We start from the raw sequence: 26,150 nt of genomic DNA on the forward strand, positions 1-26,150 counted from the left end.
AATATGAGCTAGCAGTGTGATACTGTAGCCAGTGGGGCAAAGAATACTCTGGCATGCATCAATCGATGCATCTCCAGCAAAGCCAAGGAGGTGATTTTTCTGCTCTACCCAGCACTGGTGAGACTGCAGCTGGAGTACTGTGTCCAGTTCTGGGCACCCCACTTTAATAAGGACATGGATAAGCCTCAGAGTCCAAACAAGAGCCACCTGTATGATCAGAGTCCTTGTATGGCTTGTCATATAAGAAAGGCTGAAGAATCGGGGACTCTTCAGCCTGAAGAAAAGAAGGCTGAGGGGGGACCTGGTAGCAGCTCACTGCTACACTAGGGGGTACATCAAGGGCTCGGTGAGCAACTGTTCACCAGGAAACTCAAGGGGAAAACTAGGAATAATGGCCACAAACTCCTGGAAGACCAATTCAGGCTGAATATTAGGAAAAACTTGTTCACAATCAGGGTGTCCAGACTGGAATAAGCTCCCTGCAGAGGTGGTGCAATCACCTACCCTGGAAATTTTCAAGAGGAGACTGGACAGTCACCTTGCTGGGGTCACCTGACCCCCCCAGTTGTCTTTCCTGCTTGGTGCAGGGGGCTGGACCCGATGATCTTCCAAGGTCCCTTCCGGCCTTGCAATCTATGAATCTGTCTATCTATCTATGGAACAAACTAATCTTAGCAATTACATAGAACAAATACCAGATAAAAATGGCAAACTATCAGTCATGATACAGAAGGGACAAAAGTATTCAATAAATATTTCTATTCAGTATTTGGAAATAAATAGCATATTGTACTAACTTTTTACAGTAGAAATGGAATCTTCTTTATTCTCTCAGTAATTACAGACGCTTTTAAACAGTAACTATTACATCATTTTAAAATCTGCAAGTCCTTCTGATTTGTAGCCAGAAGTATTAAAAGAATTGGCCAAGGGCATTTATGGGGTCATTTATGAGGATTTTTAACAAATCTTGGAATGCTAGAGGAAACTGCAGGACTGCAAAAAGTTTGTTGATCTAATGTTTTAAAAGGGTAAATAAAGATGATCCAGAAACCCAGTCAAGTCACCTTGCTGATCCTGGGCACCATCATGGAAGGCTGATATGGGACGTAATCAATAGAGAATTAAAATATGGCAGTATAACTAATGCCAATTAACAGTTTTATGGGGAAAAAACATTTTATTATGGTTATGGTGAATATTTTATGAGATTCAAATTTGGTTGAAAAAAATAACTAAGACCCTGCCATCTGAAATTAGATGTCCTTTCCTCCATACTATGCCTAGGCCTTAGGCAGCAGTCTGAGCCAGTAGGATCTTGGGATTCCCTCAGCCTTCTATGTTATTTCTCCAGAAGTTAGTGAGCCAGAAGTGTCTCAAGACAGAGGTTCTTTCCACTGACCTCCTGTTTTACAGCATGGTGCTGTTCCACACAGCTGATGTGTGCAGGTTTACTTATGTCAGCAGCTCCAGGAAATCCTGCAATGATCACCCTGAAGAGAAGGTGCTGAAGCACGCACCATATGCATGACCACCAATCCATGGCCTATGGCAAAGCTGTCCAACTGGCAGCCTGTGGGCCACATGTGGCCCATGGGTTAACATACAGCTTGTGGGCTGCTGCCTGACTGCCACTCTACCCATTGGTTTTGCAGCTGTGGCAACTGAAGTCTCTAGGCTCCTTCTCCTTCCCCTGGCTTCTGGTGTCTGCTCCCATGCCTGGGGGCAGGGCAGGGCAGTACAACAGGAGAAGCCCAGGTTGCCTATATTGTGTGCTGGGTGGAGAAGGGAGCTGGGCTGAGTGCACAACAGATAAAGGAGTCACACTGCCCGTGCTGCTGGAGGACTGCTCACAGCTGGGAGACGGGGGTAGCCAGACTTTCTGCATTGCAGGGCAGACTGTCCACATTTTGCACATGGCTAGAAGGGGGAGAACTGGGACCTGCATGCAGTGAGGGGCTTGGGGTAGGAGACACCTGTTCAACTGTGGGGCTTGGGGGTGGGGGGGAGACAGAGGAGGGAACTGTGCTGTGCACGCAGTGTTGGGGAGCTGTAAGCAGTGGTGGGGGGACCTGGGCTGTACATATGGCAAGGTGGAGCTGGGCTGCTCACTGGATTGGGGATGGAGCTGTCTTGTGCATGCAAGGAAGGGGAGCTGGATGCACATGGAGGGGGAGCTGGCCTGATTGACCGGGGGGGGGGGCAGCTGGCCTGCATGTATGGCTGGGGAAGCCTGGGGAGGGGCGGTCCCCATGGTGTGGTCCCCAGGTTTGTGGCCCATGATGTATGCAGCTCTTGGGTGTCCGGAAGTTGGCCAGCCCTACATGTGGTCTCTTACCCATGGGGATTAACTTCTGATTGAGAACCTCTGGTGGAGAATTTGACTCTGTAGTTTCTCTTTCCCTTATCCTCTACTGTACCAGTGGCTTTCCAACCCACAGAGGTACATGATGTCTTGCCAAGGGTTATATGCCTAAATTTATAATAATGGTAGAAGAGCTTCTGATAGGTCAACACATAATAAATAATGGCATTGCCACATGTTGACTCTCATGTTGACCCTAAGGAATGAACATACAAAGAAGCATCAGGTGTAGGTGTACAAGTAGCAGTATTTTGCAGGTAAAGATGTATGTAGCCAAAAAGCTTGAAAACCACCAATCCATGCCTAGCTCCTGAAGGAGTCCTGTTGGTGCTGGTCAAGCAATTTATGACCTCAAAATTTCCCTAGCCACCATACACACAAAAGGGAGAGATTTTTTCAAAGGTACAAATAAAAGGGAGTTAGGTACCTAACTCCCCTTGATTTTTCCAAAGGACCTGGGTATCTAATATTTCCTAACATAAATCATGTTAATGTTTCAAGAAGTATTATCTTTTAGGCATGGATATCACTAGAATGTGCACTGCCACTGAATACCAGTGCCTATGTTCATGCCATTCAGAATTTATTAATGGTATTATTGCAAGAGACTGATAAAAATACAAACTGAGAGGCAGTGATTCTGCAGGAAAAATAATGTATGAGTTCATGTAATAGGAAAGTATTGTAATCCACACAAGGGGACAATTTGAAGTTACAAGCACCACCATAATTCAAGTTACTCCTAACTTTCAAGTGATTGGCTTTGCAATCTAAATAAAGGTTTTTCAAAGTATTTGAGTGATTTCTCTGTGTTTTGTATATTTTAATTAATTAAAACAATATTAACAGGGTTGAGGATCAAGGTCAACAGAACATGGAGTATAAGCAAAGCAAAGTTTCAAAAAACTGTATATACATTGTTATGCCCCCTGTAAGTGATCTCGCGTACGTTCAGACAGATGTCTGCAACTTGCATATGCTGAAAGAGATTGAGATAAACAATTATAACAAAATGTTTTCAAAACCTGAATGAAAATTTATGAATATTTAAATGCTCCCAGCATTTTTAAACAAAACATACTGGAGAGCAACTCGGGAACAAAAGCACTCATTGTGTAGCAGTGTGACAAATTAATGTTCCAAACCTGGTTATATTTGGGTTTAGCTGCCACTTAAAGTTGTTTTCTGGGGGTTTATAAAAGATTTAAGTGATGGCCCTTGGTACAAGAATGGAGTGAAACTTTTGAAAAAATGCCTTTGCCCCAAAAATAAACTCACACTTAGGTTCTGCAATTTTCTAAAAAACAGTAAAGAGGAGACCAGCATGTTTATTTCTTCAGTCTTTTTTTGTTTGTTTGTTTAAAAGTGTAACTGTTCTTTTTGGTGCCCAGATTTCTCTGCTTGGCTTGAATGACCATCACGCTACAAGTCTTCAGTATAAGAAAAAGCAGTCTCGGTGTTCAGTAACTGAGACAACAGTACAGGTTTTGTTTCTTAAAATGGTCAGTCATGAAATACAAGAAGGTGCAAAGCACTCTATTTTAATTCCAAAAGGGTTGCCTGTGTGTTAAACTCGATATGATGGATTTGTTTACCAATGTCCAGAACCAGCACAATAACCTCTTTTGTGGTGAAGGCTGAAAGGATTCATCTATTTACTTTCCACAAATCAACCTATGCTGGAGTAGTTCTGTTCCATGGTGAATAGGCATAATATACATCACTAAATTTTAAACTTAGTCAAACTGAGGTACTCTATGTATAAACATGCCCTCTATTCAACATTAAAATCTATATGCTTATTTTTAGTATTGAAGATGTTTGTATCTTTACCTGTTTATATAATACTGATACATCTCATTCTCTCAGGTACTAAGTTTCTTTTATATTATGGAAAAATCCATCCAGACACAATGGTAAAGATAACGAGATAAAAGTAACTAGAATAAAGGAATATCTTAAAGCAGAGTATATTAAGTTATCTGCTTCGTTTATTGATGCAGAGATTGTGTTTATTATTGTTATGATATATCAGAGTAACTTCAGTTAGTGCCAATAGGTGCCAATGGGCCCTGTGTGTTGTGGAAAAATTATAGCAGTAAACCGAGAGCCACCCTACTACTTGCATACCATTTGGAGAAGATTTTCAATTACTTGAATGGGAGCTGGTTGGGACCATCTCCTGTTGAATTTAATTGGGGATTGAGTGCCTGTGCATATGGACAGATGGCCAGTTACCTTGGTATTAATTATGACCGACCTATGGGTCAGACCAATCTGATGTAAATACTTTATCTGCTTGCTTCTATACAGATTCAGTAGAGCTAACCTGCTGTAAGTTTAAACCTATTTCATTCAAGCCATCATAGGAATGGAAGTCGTGGTTCCCATTTATTTTTGTATCAGTAGAGTTGATTGTCTGTCCAGGGCATAACTCCTCATTGGTACACCCTTTCCCCTGCCTTTTGCCTGCCTGTCGTTTTCAGATTCTGAGCTCCTTGCGGGCCACCTGTTGTGCCAGAAACTTTCCAAACACAGAGCAAGTGTTAATAGAAAAACAATTACTAATACTCATTAAATCACAGGGTCAAGGCCAAATCTTTCTGAGTCTTGAACTTGTGATGTACAGTGTACAAAACTGAGTCGTGTTAAATGTATGATTACAAAACAGCTTAAGCTTAGTCTTAGCGGGGCAATTTGCACTGGTATAGCTAGCCTGATGCACATCCCCAAATAGAAGTGTAACGTGCCAAAGTATCTTCTCCTTTCAATGGGAGCCAGCCAGCTGAGGTGCTTTCCAAAATCTAAGTTAACCAGCTTTCTGTATCATTAGGTGATTAAATACCTCAGAAAATATACCCTCGTGCTTCTGATTCAGGGAAGCGCATAAGCTTCAGACTTGCACATTAAATTCTTTGCCAGAAACAAGGATTTTTGTGGGTGATATCTTTTATTGGACCAACTGCGTGGTTGGGAAAGACCTAGACAAGCTTTCAAATTCATATATACCGAGTAAGTTTTAGATTGTTTGAGTTTTAGAGATATTGAGTAAGGTGAAAAATGACAAGTATAGCATGCATTGGGAATGTCTACATTGTTAGGGCCATCCTCAAGCCCATACAGGCCAACCAGCTATGCAGAAAACCCCTTGCCTTGACCTTGATAACAATACAATATGAAATGAAAGCTTTGTTGACCTTCAGGTCTGAGGTTAAGTATGCTCCTAGCTTCTCTTTTCCAGGAGTCTGATCAGAACGTACCCAGTTTCTACAAGCCATAAGCACAACACAACGTGCACCAGCTGGAGCCTCATAATTTCTGGTCCAAACTTCCAGCCCCTTGGAAAGCCACTTCCTGTGTACTGCCCATGGTTAGAGCTAAGCATGGAAGGAGAGAGCCCAGCAGTAAGAAGACTAATTCCTACATGAGCTCAGTTCAAGACACAGGAAGGGTTGTCCTTAAGTACCAATGTGAATGTACCCCAGATGTACCTGAGGTGTCCATGTATTCTTCCTCATAACTAGGGATGGGTGAACCAGAATAGAGATCACAAAGATCAAAAACAATCAGTGTCCCTAGAGCTGACCATAACTGATCCTAATGCTTATGAGATGTAGTTAATTTACTTCACCGGGACTTGTCTAGGGATAGAAGGGGCAGAAGGCAAATCAGGTTTCATCCTTAAAGTAGTGCATGGGGACATGATGAACTGCACTTTCTGCAGGCCCAGGGTGGAGGGTTCAGGACTCCCAGAAGACACAGGACTGACAGAGAAGACAAGGAAAGAAGGCTGATTACAAAAAGACATAAATCCTCATGAATAAAGAAGGGTTCCTGAGTCCATTAGGATAAATATTGTTTGAGGCAGAGCAGAGTAAAGACTAGAGTTTAATCAAAATTCTTAATTCAACAGTTTTTCAACAGTATTGGAAGAAAATCTCTGTAAAACTGCACCAGTAATCAGATATTATTTGGGCTTTGTTGTTCCAACCCCCAAGCTGTATTTTTCTTGTCTTCCCTGTTCATAGATTTCATAGACATTAGGGCTGGAAGGGACCTCAGAAGATCGAGTCCAGCCCCCCGCCCAAAGGGCAGGCAGTCAGCTGGGGTCATAGGATCCCAGCAAGATAAGCATCCAGCTTGCTCTTGAAGGTGTTCAATGTAGGCGCTTGAACCACCTCCAGTGGCAGGCTGTTCCAGACCTTGGGGGCTCGGACAGTAAAGAAATTCTTCCTTATGTCCAGCCTGAAACGGTCTTGTAGTAGTTTATGACCATTCGACCTAGTCGTCATCCCTTGGGGCGCTCTGGTGAACAAACGTTCCCCCAGATACTGGTGGTCACCCCTGATAAACTTATAGGTAGCCATCAGATCACCCCTGAGCCTGTGCTTTTCCAGGCTAAAGAGCCCCAGGGCTCTCAGCCTGTCATCATAGGGTCTGCTTCCCTGACCTCTGATCATGCGCGTGGCTCTTCTCTGGACTCTCTCAAGCTTCTCCACATCCTTTTTGAATTGTGGAGCCCAAAACTAGACGCAGTACTCCAGCTGTGGCCTCACCAAGGCCAAGTACAAGGGGAGAACGACGTCCCGGGATTTGCTTGAGAAGCATCTATGGATGCAAGCCAGCGTTTTGGCCGCTTTACTAGCCACAGCATTGCACTGAAGGCTCATGTTCATCTTGTGGTCAATGATGACCCCCAAGTTTCTTTCTTGCATAGTGCTAGCCAACATAGCACTGCTGAGCCTATAAGGATGCTGCGGGTTTTTTTTCCCCAAGGTGGAGAACCTTGCATTTATCGGCGTTGAACACCATCAGATTCTCATCCGCCCACTTGCTGAGCCTGTCCAGGTCAGCCTGGATCACCCGCCTGTCTTCTGGTGTGGATGCTTTGCCCCAAAGTTTGGTGTCATCGGTGAACTTGGCCAGTCTGCTTCTGACTCCAGTGTCCACATCATTAATGAAGATGCTGAACAGTATGGGTCCAAGGACAGAGCCTTGGGGGACCCCACTGGTCACAGGACACCACGATGAGTGACTTCCATCAATTACTACCTTCTGGGTCCGACCCCGGAGCCAGTTTTCCAGCCAGTGGATCGTGGAGGACCCAAGGCGACAATTGGCCAGTTTCTCCAAGAGGCGATCGTGGGACACCAGATCGAAGGCTTTTTTGAAGTCAAGATATATGACATCAATCTCTTCTCCCTTGTCCGGGTGATAGGTCACCTGGTCGTAGAAGGAAATGAGATTGGTCAAGCAAGACCTACCCGCAACAAACCCGTGCTGGCTATCCCTTAAGATGTTGGCGTCGGCCAGTCGATTAAGGATGGCCTCTTTAATAAACTTTTCTAAGATCTTCCCCGGGATAGAAGTCAGGCTGATGGGCCTATAGTTAGCCGGATCCACTTTCCTCCCTTTCTTGAAGATGGGCACCACACTGGCCGCCTTCCAGTCTTCGGGCACTACACCAGAGCGCCAAGAGTTTTCAAAGATCCGCGCTAGAGGCTGGGCTATGATGCTCGCCAGCTCCTTGAGTACCCTGGGGTGAAGATTGTCAGGGCTGGCTGACTTGAAGGTATCCAGCCTCTCAAGATGTTCCTTCACAAAGTCAGCATTAATGGAGGGCAGGGGATCGCCCTTACCCGGACTTCCCTGTCCCGTAGCAGGCATGGGCGTCCCATGGGACTGATGAAAGACCGACGCAAAGTACCCATTTAATAGGTTGGCTTTTTCCTCAGTGTCAGTTGTCAGTTGCCCCACCTGGTTCAGCAGGGGTCCAACGTTGCCCCTGCTTTTCCTCTGGCTCCCCACATATCTGAAAAAGGACTTTTTATTGTCCTTGATGCTCAAAGCTAGTTGGAGTTCAGTTGCAGCCTTGGCTTTCCTGGTCTGCTCCCTACAGGACCGGACCAGTGCAGAATAATCCTCCTTGGAGGTGACTCCCATCCTCCATCCTTTGTAGGCCTTTCTTTTTAGCCTCAGGAGGTCTTCTAGGTCCCTGGAGAGCCAGGGGGGCTGCTGTGCCCTCTTGCTGCCTTTCCTCCAAGATGGAATAGACTTAGTTTGTGCATTGAGGATCGCTCCCTTGAGGAGCAACCACTCTTCTTGAGCTCCCCTCTCCCTGTGGTCACGGTCCCTTAGGGCTTCACTGACGAGCCTCCTGAGCTTGTCAAAGTCGGCTTTCCTGAAGTCAAGGACTTCCGTGTTGCTGACCGACTTGCCAGCTTTTCGGTGGATGGTGAAGGTGATCAGCTCGTGGTCGCTGTCATCCAGCTTCCCATCGATCACTAGGTCACCGACTAGGTCATCCCCAGTAGCCAATACCAGGTCGAGCAGCGCTTTGCCTCTCGTTGGCCCATAGACTTCTTGAGTCAAGTAGAGGTCATCCACACATGAGAGGAAGCTTTGCAACTGCTCAGATTTTGCTGAGCGATCCTGCCACAAGATGTCCTGGTAATTGAAGTCACCCATGACAACCATGGTCCTGGAGCAAGCTGCCTCAGCCAGTTCCTGGGCAAACTCCTGGTCAAGCTCAGGACTTTGGGTGGGAGGTCTGTAGTAGACTCCCACCATTGTGTCCCCTGTGCCGTGCTCCCCACGGATTTTAACCCAGAGCTTCTCCAGCCGTCCATCCTGGTCGCCAATATCGGCTTGCAGGGACGTGTAGCTTTCCTTAACATAGAGCAACACCCCCGCCCCTTTTCTCTACACGATCCCTCCTGTACAGGGTATAGCCATCTATCCCCGTGGTCCAGTCATGGGTGGAGTCCCACCAGGTCTCCGTTATCCCTATGGCATCATAATTATTTGCATTGAGCAGGAGGGTGAGCTCCTCCTGCTTATTCCCCAAGCTCCTGGCATTAGTGTACAGGCAGGCAAGTGCCCCCTGGGGGGCTCCTTACCTGCCCACAGATTTTACCAGGGCTAGGGCAGGGGTGGGCTCCCTTAAGTGCCTTGACCTGCTGGCTTTGCAAGGATTGCTCAGCAGGCCAGCAATGGCGGTAGTCCCCCTGTCCCCCAGCCGGCTTAGTTTAAAGCCCGGTGGAGCAGGTCAACCAGTCTGGCTGAGAAGAGCCTCCTCCCCAGGGGAGAGAGGTGGAGGCCATCTCTTCCCAGCAGCTCGTTGCCTCTCTCACCAAAGAGCAGGCTGTGGTCATGAAAGCTAAAGCCTTCCTGACGACACCAGCGCCGCAGTCTTTGGTTGACCACGTGGATCCTCCTCTCCCTCCTTGGCCCATAGCCTGAGACTGGGAGGATTGATGAGAACACCACCTGTGCCCCCAGACCCTTTAGCCCCACTCCCAAATCCCTGTAGCGCCTCATGACCCAGCTGGGAGCGCTCCAAGCCGCGTCATTGGTGCCCACATGAATTAGGAGCATGGGATAGTGGTCTGTGGGTTTGAGGAGCTTTGGGACCCTCTCCGCAATGTCCCGGATGCGGGCCCCCGGGAAGCAGCAGACTTCCTGGGCTAAGGGGTCGGGGCGGCAGATTGCCCCCCTCGGTCCCCCTCAGGAGGGAGTCTCCCACAACAAACGCCTTACGTTTTGTCTTGGGGAGAGCAGGGGCGGGAGCTGCAGTTGGGCCCATGTTGCCTGCGGGACAACTTCCAGTATAACTACAGTTAGAGGGATGCAGCTAGCATTGAGAGGATCCAGAGGAGGGCCACTCTCATGGTCAAGGGGCAGCGGGGCAGGCCCTACGAAGAGAGGCTAAAGGGCCTGAACCTTTTGGCCTCCACAGGAGAAGGCTGCAAGGGGATCTGGTGGCTACTTACAAACTCACCAGAGGGGATCAGCGGGAATTGGGGGAGGCTCTGTTCCCCTGGGCACCACCTGGGGTTACTAGGAATAATGGCCACAAATTTAGAGAGAAGGTTCAGGCTGGACATCAGGAGACTTTACTTTACAGTTAGGGCTGCTAGCCTCTGGAATGGGCTCCCAAGGGAGGTGGTGCTCTCTTCTACCTTGCGGGTCTTCAAGAGGAGGCTGGACAGATGTTTGGCTGGGGTGATACGACCCCGGCACCCATTCCTGCCTGGGGCGGGGGGTTGGACCTGATGATCTGTTTGAGGTCCCTTCCAACCCTAAGTACAGTAAAAACTCTGTTATCTGGCATCCCCCGGGAATGGGGGATGCCGGTTAATCAAATATTCTGGTTAATCAAATGTGCACCCTCTGGTGCACTCCCTGGCGCCAGCGTGCTGGGGGACAGGGAGAGGGCCCTGCACAGGCTGCTTTGCCCTGGGCCGTGCACCGAAGAAATGGCAAAGAAAAACTCTGCTCGCGGCAGCTAAACCTGGAAGTAGTACTTCCAGTTTCACTTTTGCCACATCCCTTGGATGCTAGTTAATAGTTTTCCGGCTAATAAAGTGCTGGTTAACACAGCTTTTGCTGTACTATGATACAGTAGTGGCTATTATGACCTGGTGGTTAATTGTGATTGTTTTTCTACCTCTATGAATTCCCTATATGGAAGCTTGAGACCTAGGGACAAATTTAGAGAATGGCATTGTGTCCATTTCCCACTGGACTCTAAGAAGATGTTATGCTTTTTGTGCCTGGCCTTGGGCTCTATATATTTTAACAACTAATTTTATGGAGGAACTTCTCTAGTTATAAGATCATGGTTCTATATTAAAATATGTTCATTGCAGACACTTATCAGCACTGTTTCCAAATCGTAGAGAGAGCTGTATAAAAGCCTCTTAATTTGGATTAGTTTCTTGTCACTTCAGTATTGCTGATTTGTTTTCTTTTAGCTAAATTTACTCCCTCCCACTAACACTCAAATCCATTTTTTTCAAATAAATGCCATCTTCCTAATAGTACTCTTTATTTTTAATGGTTAGGCTCATTTTTGCCGACAAGTGGGTTAATTCTTGAATTTACAGGGCATATTCCGAAGAGTGCTGCTGTTGATCAGCGTGAAAGTCATTTGTTGGTTTTGTAAAAAAATTCTACACAAAACAACTTGTTTAGAAAATAATGTATATAAGTGTACTCTTCCTGTCAAAATATTGTTATTAATGAAACTAGATTAAAATGTCAGCTACTCCTGTGTATTGGTGGAGCTCAGGGCTGCCTCTGGAAGAAAGCTGCCTTGACGTTGTTAACTGGCTATGGGCAGATGACTTCTGTTGGGAGAATCCTCTCTGAAGTGTAGAGCTGTCATAGCAGCTCCTACATCAATTTGTCTCTGTCACAGTTCACATGGCTTTTCAAGGGAAGCCTCATGACTCCCCAAAAAGGAGCTTTATTCAGGTCCCCCCTCCATTTGGACTCCCTGACTGCATCCAGACGAGCGTGGGCATGAGGTATGTGGCACTGCAGACCCATCTGTGCTGCCACACAGTGCACATGCGGGCATTCCCCACACTTACTTCACACCAAGGGGATTTTCTTGACCCCAGGAGATCCCAGGGTCAAAAAAACCCACATCAGAAAGAAAGTGGGGCAGCGCACATGGTAACAGCATGTGCCAACCAAAACTGGAGCCTGGCCACTCAGAGCTCTGGCTGCCAACCAGGCTCTCTGCTGCAGGAGCACCACAGCTGCAGCTCCCTAAGGCCCCCAGGTAAAGTTGCTGGGGCCAGCACAGTTGCTGGCCTCAGCCTCCCCTACCCCACCTGGAGTAACCTGCCGTGCACTGGAGTGTGCGGGGCATGGACATTCCCCAGGGAAGCAAATGTCTGCATTCATCTGGATGTGGCCCCTGAAGCCAGCCCTGGTGTGGTTTCATAAGAGGCAAACTGACTTTGAAACCCTTTTTTCCCTGTACCTGGCTTCCACAGTGATCCATAACACCACCTCCCTCTGCTTTGGAGAGCTGCTGCTTTTTAGTCTTGCCCCAAAAAGTGGGGGCATGTTTTCTTCTTCGGAAGTGGGGGGTGTCCTGGACAGCACAGTAGATAGCTCAGCTGCAAATAGTCATTATTGTGCCACTGCAGTTCCCTCTATTCTTCCTTGGACTCCACTGTTCTCACTTCGCTCTGTCCTCCCGGGGACTATTCTTTCTCTCCGCAGCTCCCTCAGAGCGTCACTCTTTCTCCTCTGGCAGGGTCAGCACTCCCTTCCAGTAAAACGATGGTCATCAACACAGGGACTAACAGTTGGCTAATAAAGTTAAACATGCTGTTATGGAGAACCAATTAGGGGCCAGTCTCTGTGGCCTGCTCCCAGCCCCTGATTGCCATCTGCTTCTGGGGTGAAAAGGGTATATAGGTACTAGCAAACTGTCCATCAAGAATGACGGGGGAGGGGGGGAGCTGGCGAGGATGAAGCACTGCCACCCACCACCCCGCACTGCTGCTGCTACCACTGTGGGGAGGGAAGCTTGCACGCAGCAACTGCTGCTACCACCCACTGCCCCACACTGCCCCTGCTCTACATCTAGCCACCATCCCTCCCCTCTGGCCACTCTGCATCTGCTCCCAGGCCCCCTCACCAGCCTGGTGACCCCCCCCCCCCCCCCAACGTTGTGGGACGGTGGGTGGGAGCTGTACTGCATCTGGCTGTGTGTTATTCCTGCCTCTCCCCTCCCCACCCCAAGCTCTGCGTCTGGCTCTGCATCGCCCACCACCGCTCCGCATCCACCTGGCCTGCTCCGCTGGAGCCATGCCCTGCCTGTCATTTTTGACGGACATTCTTGATGCAGCACTGGCTGGAGCCATGCCCCCCAAGAGCATTGCAGACAGACAGACAGACAAACTAAGCCCTTATATATATATAAAAGGCTTATTCATATAAATAAATAAATAAATAAAAATTTCTATGAAACCAGAGGAACTATTTATATTGACAAATGCTCAAACTGCACCCCAAGGTGTTCTCTGCTGCAGGCTAAAACTCAGCCACTTAAGTCATACTTCATGCAATTAGAAGTTTTGCAGAAGAAACCACACATGATTAGGATAGCTCTGTACCACAAACTTTCTGATGATTTTGGTATCTGATAAAGATTGCAATAGTTCCAAGCTCTTCCGAAGGTACCTCTTTTATCACCCTTTCTTGAGCTAACCCGAGTCCTCCTATTTCATAATCTGTCTAACTCCTAGCCAAATGTTCGATGTCATAACACTGTGTAATATGCTGCATAGAATGACTTCAAGGTCCAGTCCAGGTAGTTCTGATTATCACTTGCATTAATGTTTTCACCACAAGCCAGTTTGGAGCCCTATTTCACAACAGTCCAATAGTTTGAGTAGTTATGCATATTTCTATTGACAGCTAACAGAGTCACTTACATGTATAAAAACTTTGCAGGATCAAGTCCTGAGTGTATTGCAAGTAGGTTTTAAAGTTGAACAGCAGTTGTGACTCTAAAATAGATTTAATTGTGCCTTCTTGTATTTCATTGCTAACCCCTTAAACTGAGAATTGTGATATGTCTTTTAAGGGAACTCAAAATACTCCAAAGCTGTAAGTGATCCCACAGAATTTCTGAGTTTTTATTTAATCTGAAATTACCTTAACCATGTGTCTCTTCTTTTTTTCTTATCCTGACTCTGCACACATTGCTGGTCCGTAGATTTCGGGACTGAGCCTCACTGAAGTTAAGAGAGATCCCTACCTTCTCAGATCTGGTTAACTATCTCTGCTTTATTTAGCTTTTTTATCCAGAAGAACCCAGAGATGAGTAAGAGGTGATTAGTAATCAAGACATATTGAACTTCAGGGAATGGCAACTAGCTGTATGGAAAACCATTCTTATTATTGCTTCATATTGTTGATGAATTAGTAGAAAATAGAAGCTTTATTAGTTTCTGCCTCTAATTATTTGGGAAAAAACTCCATAAAGACGAGTGGTGGTGAAGAACAAAAGAAGCAGGAGGGAAAGGGGTTTCTGAAGTCACAGAGCCTGGTTCCTAGTGTCAAGACCATCATGTCATAAAATCACTTCAGAAAATGTATCAGTGAAATCATCTAACGTGTTTTTTGCCTCTGCTGCTTTCATCAAGAGGCTGTTCCAGAAATTTCTAGCCATCAGGGAAGTAAATCTCTTCCTAATTACCAGCCAAATGAAAAAGCTTGTGGTATTTTTGCAAAACTCCAATGTATAACTCCAACGTAGAAAAGCTAGCAGGGGGCACTAGAGCCACCCCTTGCCTGCAGGGAAGCTGTGCTGGGGGGGACGTAGCCAGTCCGGGCTGAACTGGCCAGAGAGAGGGGTTTAATTCCTCTCTCTCTATCCCACCAGCAGGGACCTGAGCTGGGTCTGCTGGGTGCTCCCCCATCACTACTGCAGCAGTGGGACACCATGGCCCCTGGGGCAGAGAGGGGCTGAGAGGAGAGTTAGTCTCCCCTCTACTCCCACTGGCAGCCAGGTCTGCCTGTTGTTGCCGCCGTGCTCCCTACCCCAGAATAGCCCCCTGCTGTCCCCTCCGCTGGACGATGGAGGGAGGAGGAATAGCCCCTGTCCCTGCCAGGCAGCGTCTAGCCATGCCCCCACCCCACTGCTGCAGTGGGAGGGGGCAGGGCCCTTGTTGAGGGCAGCAGCTTGTCATAATGTCAGGGAGTGCAAGCCCCTTCTGGGTGGGGGCGTTGCACTGCAGGATGGCAGAACTGCACAGGGCTGCACACAGCAGCACTGTGGTCCAGAGCAGGCCAGAGCCCTGCAAGCCCCCTGGAGCCCTGCCATGCTTTGCAGCAGCTCTGCCAGCCCTGCAAAGTGGGCCCTGTCGGAAATGGGCTTGTGCTCCGAGAAACCGTGATGGGTTGTTGCCCATTATGGTCACTCACTGCTTGCTGCGCCAGCTGCTGGGTGGAGGCAGAGCTGGCCCCCATTGCTCAGTCTGTGCTAAGGGCAAGTGCCCCCCCCCCAGCAAGAGGGGGCTTATTCAGCTGCTGGCCCTGAGCACAGGCTGCAGCTGGACCAGGCAGACCCTGCTGTGGTGCCAACAGCCAGAGCCTGAATAAGTCTCCTCCTACTGGGAGGGGGCTTGTCCCAAGCACAGAAGCTTCTGGCACGGCAGTGGGGTCTGCCCAGCCTGGCTGCAGCCGCTCTATGCTCAGACCCAGCCCCCTCATGCCTGGAGGGGACTTTTTCAGCTGCTGGCCCCAAACACACAGCAGCTCGGGGCCAGAGGCTGAATAAGTCTTCTGTTGCCAGGAGGGAGCTTGCCCCGAGCATGGTCTCTGAGCGGCAGGGGCTAAACCTGCCCGACAGCTGGAGTGGTGAGCGGTGAGTGACCATAACGGCCAGCAGCCCCAGTGGGAGCCTCTCTGTAGGGCCAGCAGAGCTGCTGCAGAGCATGGCAGTGCTGCAGGGGGCTTACAGGGCTTTGGCCCACTCCAGACCCCGGTGCTGATGCGTGCAGTCTGCCACAGCTCTGCCAGCCCTGCAGCACAGTACCCCCACCGAGAAGGGGCTCATGCTCCCCCACATTATGACAGGGGCTGCTGCACCCAACAAGGACCCTGCCCCCTCCCGCTGCAGCGGTCGGGAGGGGGAATGGCCCCTGGTGAGGGGTGGTAGGGAGCGCAGTGCTGAGGGCAGGAAGACCTGGCTGTCAGTGGAGGTAGAGGGGAGACTAACTGTCCTCCCTGCCCCACTCTGTCTCAGGGGGGAGTGCCCGGCAGACCTAGCTTGGGTCCCTGCTGGTGGGATAGATGGGGAGGAATTAAACCCCTCCCTGGCCAGACCCTGCCCCTGCCTCTCTCTGCTCGTGCTGTGGAGCAGAGCAGCAGGTCCAGCCTGGCTGGGCTGGAGTAGAGAGCCCAGCCCAGAAAGCATGCTGGGATGCTGGGGGTCTCTGGTTTAACTTAAACCAGCAAGGGGTCCGGGACAGACTACATAAACTGGTTGGAGCCAAATCAGTTAAGTCTGATGCTACATCCAACCAGGTTTATCTCAAACTAGTTTCAGCCATTTTGAAACTGGTTTATGTGTACTGAACGTCTGTTCTGTTACAGGTTTAAACCAGATTCTGGTCACTTAAACCCATTTATGTGTAATGTCTGTCCCTAGCCCCAGTGTACGGCTCTGCTCATTGGACTATAGAGGATACCACAGTCCATAAGGTTAGAAGATAATAGTATTTTATTTTAAAAAGAAGATCCCCCAGAACATCACTCCATCACAGAGCCCTGGAAGCAACAGGACTAACGTGCTTAATATAGACAAATTATTATGGCCTTCTGTTTTAAAAAGCCACCCAAGATAATTTAATGTGTAATATTGATATGGAAGATGTATGGTCTATTGTGTCAATGCAGCTGCTGTGTATTAGTACCCTGTCAACGTCTTAACATTCCTGATTCTATTTTTGGTGAAGCAAGTTTAATGGGAGTACCTACTTCTCCAAAGGAAATAGTTTGTTCCTTTGCACTGTTCCCATCTTGGAACCATCCCAACAGAAAGAGGAAAAACAAGTATAAACATATAACTTACAACCAATCCCCTGCATCGTAATTCAATAACATGGACAAGAAACATGTTTTGGCTGGAAAGTAAATGCATTAATTACAAGACCACTAAAAACATGATACTACATCTCTAGATTTAAAACCTGTACAGGATCAAGCTGTAGAGGATAAATCATAGTTAGTTTTTTGAAAGCTCAACATCAACATTTTATTTTTTTCCAAGAGTCATCACTATACACTGTTATTTTAGTGTTTTCCTGGTCTCAGACAGACTAACCAACTTTGCTTGGTGTAGTTCTGCCCAAAGAGTTTTGTACTCCCAATTAAGCCTCACTGAATTCAAGGTGCTGGTGGAGAAGTTTTTCTTTGAACAGTTAGGTACTCTGGGAATTTAACAAAGAATGTTTTTATCCAGTTTTTAGTGGACAAATCCAGTCACAAATCCCAGCCCAGGCACAATTAGCACTAATTGACAGTCTTGTTGGTAATCTCAACAAAGTGCAAGGTCTTGCTAGAGTGAATGGGCCAACCTCTGTTTGAAGCAATGGTCTCAAGTTAGAAGCTCATTATCAGCACTTCTACCTGTTCTGGGGATAAATGGACATCTTTAGGTTATAGGGCTGTCAAGATATTACATTTTGCTGGCACCACCATCCCAAATACATACAGCAATTGCTTAGGCTGGGTGAATTTCCTTTACAGCAGCAGCATTCGGTGTGTATTACAGCACAGAGTAGAGGGAAAAAAGAGAGCTGACCAGGACGAGGATTCCCTAGCACATCATGGGAGTGGGGGGAGAGAGCATGGATCCTGACTGCAGCAGTAACAATAAGATGTCGTGGTGATTCAGTCATGAGTTTTTCTGTGTGTATCTGGGTTTGTTTACGAATAATGAGCAGTACCCCCCATTACTCAGGGCAGATTGTAAAATTACAGGCTAGCCCTTAACACTGTCACAGTTTACTACTTAAATAAAAATTGGAAGCATCTTTACAAGTATCTGCTTAGATTTTAAATTACAGAGGCAAATCTCCACTAGGCTCTTCCTAGTGATGATTAGGGTACAGAACAGTTCGGCTGGGGAGAACTGATACCAATGGAAAAGAAATTACTTTAATAGTGTCTTGAATCATCTTTTCTCAGCTGTCACCATTTTCATCATCAATATGCCTGCAAGGGAGACTTTGCCCTCGTCAGGCTTAAGGCAAGTGAATTTTTGGTGCAACTGTGATTGACAAGACCACAATGGCCTGTCAGGGAGGCTGTGTTTTTTTTAATAAAATAACTTCAGGAAGATTGTAACAGGATAGCTTCCTAGTAAAGAGCTGTGAAACTGAAAATTCTGTCCAAAGACAAGAGACATCAGTCCTTCTGTATCCCCTTTCCTTGTATTATCTATTTGTATTCCCCTTGGGGAAAATGGAGAGGCTTCTATTATTTCCTGTACTGATCTCTCTCTCTCTGTCTTTTGCCACTGAAACATCCCAGCAATGCCAGGAGGCTGGTATGCCCTGGGATGTAAGAATAGTGCACAATGGCAGAGATTACTTGTTGTCCTTTGTCTACTGGCAGTTGTCCGGACAGGGGGCCCATAGAGGTAAGTACAGCAAAATGATCTGTGAAGCTAGCACTTTTTTGTTAAGCCAACTGTATTTGCTAAGAAAGACCTGCAAGAGTCAGCACCCCCTTTCGTTCCTTCATGAAAATAACCCTTCATCAATAACGCTTCTAATAAATGGGTTTCCCATTGCCCCATTTTTATTATTTTCTTCCTCTCTAGGTTTAATTTGCTTAGAAATGGCAGATTTCCTTCTGAAACTTCAGAAGCTGGAAGTGTAGTGAACCACTTAAAAAATGGAGCGCTGGGATTCACTGGGGTTTTTGATTATCACTCTCAACTACAATGTGACTATTGTTGGTAAGTAACTTTAAAAGATGTATTTTTTTTTCCCCAGAGTTATATGCAAGAATCGTTGAACTTTCTTTCCTGGTAACCGGCTTTCCTTTCTAGCCACCCATCTGACTGGACTCGGCACAGAGGAGAGGCAATTCGCTTTGCTACGGAATACACTGGTAGTTAATATATTTGTAATTTTTAAGAGATACCTCCTATGAATATTTTTTCTGAACTTTGTGAATGAAATGATACATTCGTGTGTTCCTATTTTTACCCACTGAGTTTCCTGTCAGACCTGCTGTGCTGTAATGAAACCCCCAAAGTGAAAGCAGGTGTAACAACTATGCTTTTTCATCATATGACGTAAAAAGAAAAGGAATTATGTCCTTAGTAACTTAAACCACAAGGTAAATAATATAAGGGGAAAGAAAACTTCCAAAAACTGTTGTGATTAGGTAATCATAACTTTCATACTTCATTTTGATGTTTACAGAGTTCAAACAGATTTTTAAAATGCATTTTAGTTTTTCTCAGACAATGGCTTTAGTGTTTGGGGGTTTTGTTGTTGTGTTTTGTTTGTGTAAGATTTTGTCATTGATTCATGGTGTTATTTGAAGCAAGCGACATGGCCTGATCCAAAAGCTTTGTAGGATCAGGCCCTTACAACCCAGTTCTGTAAATACTCCAGAGTGTACTGCTCCCAACAGTAAGTAATCCCACTGAATCTCAAATGAAAGGACTCACTGTAATTACTGTAGGCAGGGTTGAGCCCTTACGGAAAGCAAAGCACAATGGAGTGCGTATGGGTGATACTAAGTTACCTCCCAGGGAGCCACTGCTCTTTAAGTAAACCTCCCCATTGAATACCTTCTAATTAAAAATTGATGGCAGAACACAGCCCAGGGTGTTGCAGGGCTTAATTAAACATTTCTTAAACACTTTGGGATCCTTGTACTAAGACTGCTACAGACATGTGAAGTATTACTTATTAAGGGCTAATTTTGGCTTCCTGTAGCAAGTATTCCCCCACTCACATCTCACCGTAAAAAGAGGGGCACGGTAGCCAGTAGAATACTGTCAGGAGAAGACCGTGTGAAACCCCCATCAGCTAGTTTGTGTGTAGGTAAAACATTTAGTGGGTTACGGGAGGTTTTCAGTGCGATCTCAGATTTAGGAGTCTCCCTGAATTATCAAGGAGTTGCTATGCTTTTGCCATTTTCATTGCTTCTGAGTACAGTGCTGTTATTTTATCCATATAGTCTATCCTACTAGCCTCAAGTGAACTATGTAAGTCATCCCAAATGCATGCCAGTAAAATATTGACACCACACTGATGTTGCACAAACATTTGGATGTTTAAAGATCAAACATAGTTTTTTGGCAAGTAAGAGAGAGATTGTGTGTTTCTATATATTTGCTACATTTTACAGAATCACTAAATTAGGATTTTGAGTCCAAAGAATGTAGTGTAAAAGTGTAAAAAATTTGGGAGGGGCAGGAGGGTGTGCGTGCACATGCCTGGAGAGAGTCAGTCCATGATAACACTTTATATTGCCAAATTCATTACATAACCAGTTAGAATGGACATTTAGGACTACTGATATTGGTGAATTTGCCATTTATTTCATTGGAGGTAGATATTTAACTTTTAGGTAGAAATTAGAAGGATAAAAGGTAAAGCAGAGAAGGGAATGGGGAGAGAGCAGAGGAAAACAGGCTAAAGGCTAGAATACAAGGTAGACAAGAGGCTACCTTCTCTGTTCTGCCTTGTATTCTAGCACTGTAATGTCTCCCTTTAGCCTTTTTTCCTCCTGCTCTCTCCCCCACTTCCCCCTCTGCTTTACCTTTTGTCTTTCTAATTCTACCTATTTACATGTTCACTGACATCCTGCAACACTTTTAGCTTCTCTCATTACTTGGTGTCTCGGAGCAGCAGAGATTCCCTACGCCTGAAGAAGGGTGCCTGTGCCTGAAAGCTTGCTGAGAACTTTTTTCCAGCTACTCAGTTGGTCTAATAAAAGATCTCACATCTACTCAAAGAACCTTGCCTGCCTTATGTCCTTAGACCAACATGGGTACAACCAAAAACCTAGCAACTTTAAAATAGGCTAATGCGCACTAAGCATCATTTAAAAGCTCTGCTCTTCAGTTATGCACTAAGCCAAGCTAATTTGCATTTTCCTAGTACCTCACAATGGAGGTATTAGTTTATGCACCTTAAACCTAAAGCATGTTAATGCACATGTAGATGTGTTTTTAAGGCTTTACTACAGCTGATTTTAAGACAGAAAGGTACTTTGTAGGCACAGACACAGAAGACTTTTAGAGCACCAGAGAAAGTAAAAATGAGGGTGTAATGACATCAGTGGAAATAGACAACCAATAAAACAATAGTGAGAAAGGACTGAGGGGAAAATGTGTACGGTTTTAATAAAGATTGAAAACATATTAATTAGCACATAGTAACTACTTCAATTGTAAGTTATAGTGTAGATAGGATAGATACCTCTGTTACTATCCCGTTGAACCTTAACTTATACATTAAAACTTAATAAAAATGAAAGATGAATGTTTATCAAGGACAATGGTGTGTACAGTAGTTACATTTAGTTTTCCTTCTTGTGAGTCAACTCAGGTTAAAATAAGACAAACATACCAGTAGGGATGTATGATGAACTACTTGATAAAGGAAGGAGAAACATGGAGGAAATTGAGGTAAATTTACCCAACTGGGATTTCTCTGTACTGAGATGTAAATGTGCAGCAGAACATACGAAGTAGGAAAGGGGTTTAGCAACCTGCAGGCTGCATGTGTCCCACAGAACCATTTTTTCTGCCCCACGAAGCAGACTGCACAGGCTTCTGTGGCATTTCCATGGCTTTCCTGTGGTGGGAGCTTCACCTGTGGGGCGGCTGGGTAGTGGGGAGAAGTGACAGCAGTGGCACTGGCTTGGGCACTGGCTCTGGTTGTATGACCCACATTGGAAGTGACCTATGCTTGAAGCTGATCATTAGAGCAGACCCTTGCTGCAAAGTGGCCATCCACTGAGCTATGGGGACCTGAGGCTTTAGTTTAGCGCTTGTTGAAATGAACAGAGCTTTTTCCACACTAGAGTCTTGAATGGTTGTCTAATACATTTTAAGACACCTCCCAACCCTTGTTCAGATGAGAATTAAGGGGAGAGGATAAGGAGCTTGGGAAAAAGAAGACTTGATTCCAGCTGCTTTTTCTTCATATACATTTGAGCACCCGACATGCCTCTTACCTTCTAAAATTCACTTTCTGTGTTCTGATTCTCTTCCCATTTGCTCTCTTCTAGGAAAGATCTGGCTGATGTTAGTGATCTTGCTGAGGATGGCGGTGATAGTGTTAGCAGGATATCCACTCTACCAAGATGAGCAGGAACGGTTCATCTGCAACACCTTGCAGCCTGGATGCTCCAATGTGTGCTATGACATTTTTTCTCCTGTCTCTCATTTTAGATTTTGGCTCATTCAGACGGTGTCTGTACTGTTACCTTATGCTGTGTTCAGTGTCTATGTTCTGCATAAGGTAGCCATGCACATAGTAAGAGCACACTGTTTGCCATGTAGACATAAAAGGATTAAAGACTTCACTAGCCACAAAGCTTTGAAGGAACCCAGCAGAAGGGCTGCCATCACTAGACCAGCCTGTAAGGCTGACTACTTGAGCATCCCTGATTTTTCTGGGGCTTACACTGTTCACCTTTTCCTAAGGACATTGACTGAGGCTGCCTTTGGAGCTGGGCACTACTATCTCTTTGGATTTTTTGTTCCCAAGCGCTTTTCCTGCTACCATTCTCCTTGTACGAGCATGGTTGATTGCTACATCTCCCGGCCCACTGAGAAAACTATCATGATGATTTTCATTTGGGGAGTCAGTGGCCTTTCCTTTCTCCTTGGTCTTATTGACCTAGCTTTTGCCATCCAGCGAATGGCAGTAAGAAATCAGCCAAATAAGCAGCTGATTACAAGTCTCCATGAAGAGAATGAGCTCAATTCAGACCTGCCTCCAACTGACAAGCATGGAGGCTCTTCACCATTTCAGGAAGACAGAGGCTGTCCACCTCCAGCCATGAATGATAATCCCGTCAGTGAAGGTTCTTGTTCACTCCTCTCTGAAGAGGAAGAAGAATCTGCTCTTCATCCTCAAGTTCTCTCTCAGCAAACTGCCAGCTCAAACCTTAACAGTAACAGCAACAAGCCCTACACAACAGATGGCCTTGTTGCTAATCACGTGGGCAATGAAACACACTTATGTGGCAGCAATCAACAAGGGATTCCATACAGGCAGTCAGGACCTGGGTATCACCAGGGCTTCACCAAAGAGCCTGTCCTTGCTTTGAGCCCCCAGGCCAAGTCACCGCTCGGAGTTTATTCCTCCGTAGTTCAGAGCAAGCTTTTAGGGCAATATTCATCAGCTGAGCTAAAAGCATCAGACATGCAATCAAATTGTAGCAGTTCTGGTTACTTAAGGTCAAAAAAATCTGAATGGGTTTAAAGTCCAGTAGCTGATCAGTGTCCTGGATTAACATGTGCTTCATGGCACTATTGCTATTGTATTTCAGATGAATACAGTAAAGGTTAAATCCAATTTTTGCATGTAAAAAAATATTTTACTATGCTCCTTTGGCTGAACAAAAAGCAGGAAGCAAAACTTGCTGTGATTGTAATAGGAGTGCATGGAAATCTCTGATAACACTTTGTTGCAGATTTCATTAAGATAACTTGCTGTTTGGAAAAGATAATGATTTTATGCTCTCCTGAATTTAAGTGATCTTTTTAACAAGACCATGGATAGCTACTGATGTGGCTAACATTCTTTTCATATAAATATAATGTACTTTTTCTTGCATGTACCTAGTATAAAGGCAAACCATTCACCTTAGAAATAGCATTGGTTTGAATTTTAAACACCACTTTCCATTGCCTATTATCCAAAGGTTAATGAATCTCCCACATGAAATCTTCAAGACCTTTCTAAAAAGGATATTACATTGAACACCTCATCTTTAGGAGTATGTACTGCATATTTAAACCTCATGCTTTGTAACAGAGTGCCCATATGTAAACTTAGAAGAGATATGATATCCATACAAAAGGCCTTTTTTTCTTTGTTTAGTTAAATTCATCATTCAAAAAGAATCACTCATTGAAGTAGATCAAATTAGAGCTGATCTTTTTGTTGTAATGGTTTGATCTTTACTTTTCTACATTCATTCTAGTGTGGCCCAGCACTTAAAGCACAAGACTAGGAAACCAGAGGCCTGGGTTTCATTCTAGGCACATGGCCTTAGAAAGTTATTTAGAGCAGGTTACTGATATATGGCTACAGCTTATCATGGACAAAGGTGAAGGAGCCCAAGCTCAATGGGAGTTGTAGAGGATATGGTACCACACTGCTTCAGAGGACTGCAGAGAGAGAGGCTGGTTGTAGAAGAAGCAGGTTTCATTTCCTCCAGGCTGGTGCAAAGGTGGTTGGAGGTTAGATCCAGCACACTTACGGCACAACAAGCCACATGTAAACAGTAGTGGCAGCTCTGCAGGGCTTTTGTAACTTAGCTGAAGGGGAAAGTAGCTCCTAGCCTGTCCTCTTCCCATTTGTGCTCATGTGCTAGAGACAATCTAGTACATAAACACTTAGTTTCCACCTCTGCACAATGTAAAGAAGGATCCTAACACCTCCCAGGGGTATTTAGTCTTAATAGCTGGGCAAAACTCACTGTGTGTGTCTGAAGGCAAATTTTGACTTTCTCTGTAAAGTGTTTTGAGTTCCCCTGAGAATATGCTAAAGACTATCTTAATTGCTATAATCTAAATAATATTTTCTTTTATGTTAGTTGAGCTTGTTCCATTTTTCATGTGTGATGGTGACATATTTTATCATTTCCTGGATAGGAATTATATTAATTATTAAACTGATTGTAGACAGAAAAGCATTAACTATTTAGCTCTCTAGTCTCCAAGGCCTATTGATGGGGTATGCATGGATTAGCCCACAATATCACAAAACTGTGCAGCACTTGCACCTTTTATCATTCAAATGATCTTATCAGCAGTGAGAAGGAATACAAGGAACAAATGTGGGTTGAGTTTGTCTTGTACATCCCTCAAGCTGGTACCTAAATATATAAGTGGATTAATAATGTATGTGCTGTGACTGGACTCGGTGTGTTTATTTGCATCTCTAGTCTTTTAAAAATATATAGCTAGAGAATCTCCAGCATAAATTAATGATATCCTTGAAAGGGATAATAAAATCTGTAAACCTCTTCCTTCCTCTGTTTGTGGTTTTAGTTATGCAATAATGATTTATGCTAATAATACTGTCACTTAATCATAGGTCTGAATGATGGATAGTCTTTATTGTCTTTGGATCCCTGTAGCATGAAGCCAGTGCAACAAATATAATATAATTGGAGTTCACTGCTCATTGAGCATACTGGACATCTCAGGAGTTGTACTTTTAACTGAACGATGAAACATAAGCTCTGAAAACACCAATATGCTGTAATGCAGTGGTTCTCAAACTTTTTAAACTCAAGAGACTCCTTGATAGACTTGAGGCACGCTTTTAATTTTTACTCATTTTTTGACTACAGAAAATTAATAGAGCAATTTTTCTGTTGGAAATAACTCAGAAAGACCACAATAGGTATGGATTCCTATTTGAAAATTGAGTTTATCTTGTGAATCATGTTTGCACACCTAAGAGTAATGACACTGAATACACCCTTGAAAGGATCTCAAAGCATCCCAGGATGCCATGGCACCCTGGTTGAGAATCATTGTTCTAAGGGATGTGTCCCTGTTCTTAAGGCTGCCTCCAAGTCTAATCATTTTTTTCTAATGATGTAGGGAATCAGGGAGGCATACTTTTCTGGAAAAACCAAAAATAATTGTTAAAACTCTGCAAGACCACGGTGAATTTAGGGGTTTTTACTGCTCACAGCTAAATAGTGACTTCATATCTGAAGCAGATTAGAATTGGTGATCAATGAATAAAAGCAATGAGAAGCAAGACATGTACCAAATAGAAACGTTTTCAGCAAACAGAAGCCTTTTAAAAAGAAGAAACAAAAAGGATGCACCTATATTTTTAGGGAGGGAAAATTAACAGAACAACTCGTGTCCATTTGATCCTTGAATACTAGTTGAAGGGAGCAAATCAAGATGGCACAGGGTTCCCAGTGGAGTCCATCAGGACTCAGTACTTGGGCCAGTACTCTTTAACACTTTCATCAATGATCTGGATTTGGAAGTAACTGGCCAAGTTCACAAATGATACCAAATTATGTGGGAGGGCAGTCACACCACAGGACAGGCTGGGAATACAAGCCAACTTAGACACACACTCAAGGTGGGCCAACCAAGACTGGATGGCCTTCAATGCAGAGAAGTGCAAGGTGCTGCACCTCGGTAGGAAGAACCCCCAGCAGGCTCAGCAGTGCTATGCTCACTAGCACCACGACTGAAAAGGACTTGGGGGTCTTGATTGACTATAAG

At 45.2% G+C, this 26,150-nt stretch overlaps 1 protein-coding gene across 1 annotated transcript; it reads left to right on the forward strand.

Annotated features, from left to right (window-relative positions):
* The first annotated feature begins 18,501 nt into the window (after positions 1-18,501).
* On the forward strand, positions 18,502-25,357 carry GJD4 (gap junction protein delta 4). The gene is made up of 2 exons (XM_019497447.2): positions 18,502-18,644; positions 21,944-25,357. The coding sequence occupies exons 1-2, from the start codon at positions 18,581-18,583 to the stop codon at positions 23,143-23,145; spliced, it is 1,266 nt and encodes a 421-aa protein (XP_019352992.2). The 5' UTR covers positions 18,502-18,580; the 3' UTR covers positions 23,146-25,357.
* Positions 25,358-26,150: the final 793 nt, after the last annotated feature.

Source organism: Alligator mississippiensis, chromosome 5, assembly GCF_030867095.1.
Source record: "Alligator mississippiensis isolate rAllMis1 chromosome 5, rAllMis1, whole genome shotgun sequence".
NCBI classification, from domain to species: Eukaryota; Metazoa; Chordata; order Crocodylia; family Alligatoridae; genus Alligator; species Alligator mississippiensis.

What these genes read in the sequence shown, in the direction of transcription:
- GJD4 (XM_019497447.2), top strand. Translation starts at nt 18,581, where the DNA reads ATGGAGCGCTGGGATTCACTGGGGTTTTTGATTATCACTCTCAACTAC. An exon ending in CTACAATGTGACTATTGTTG is followed by an intron (nt 18,645 to 21,943) that starts GTAAGTAACTTT and finishes GCTCTCTTCTAG; the next exon opens with GAAAGATCTGGCTGATGTTA.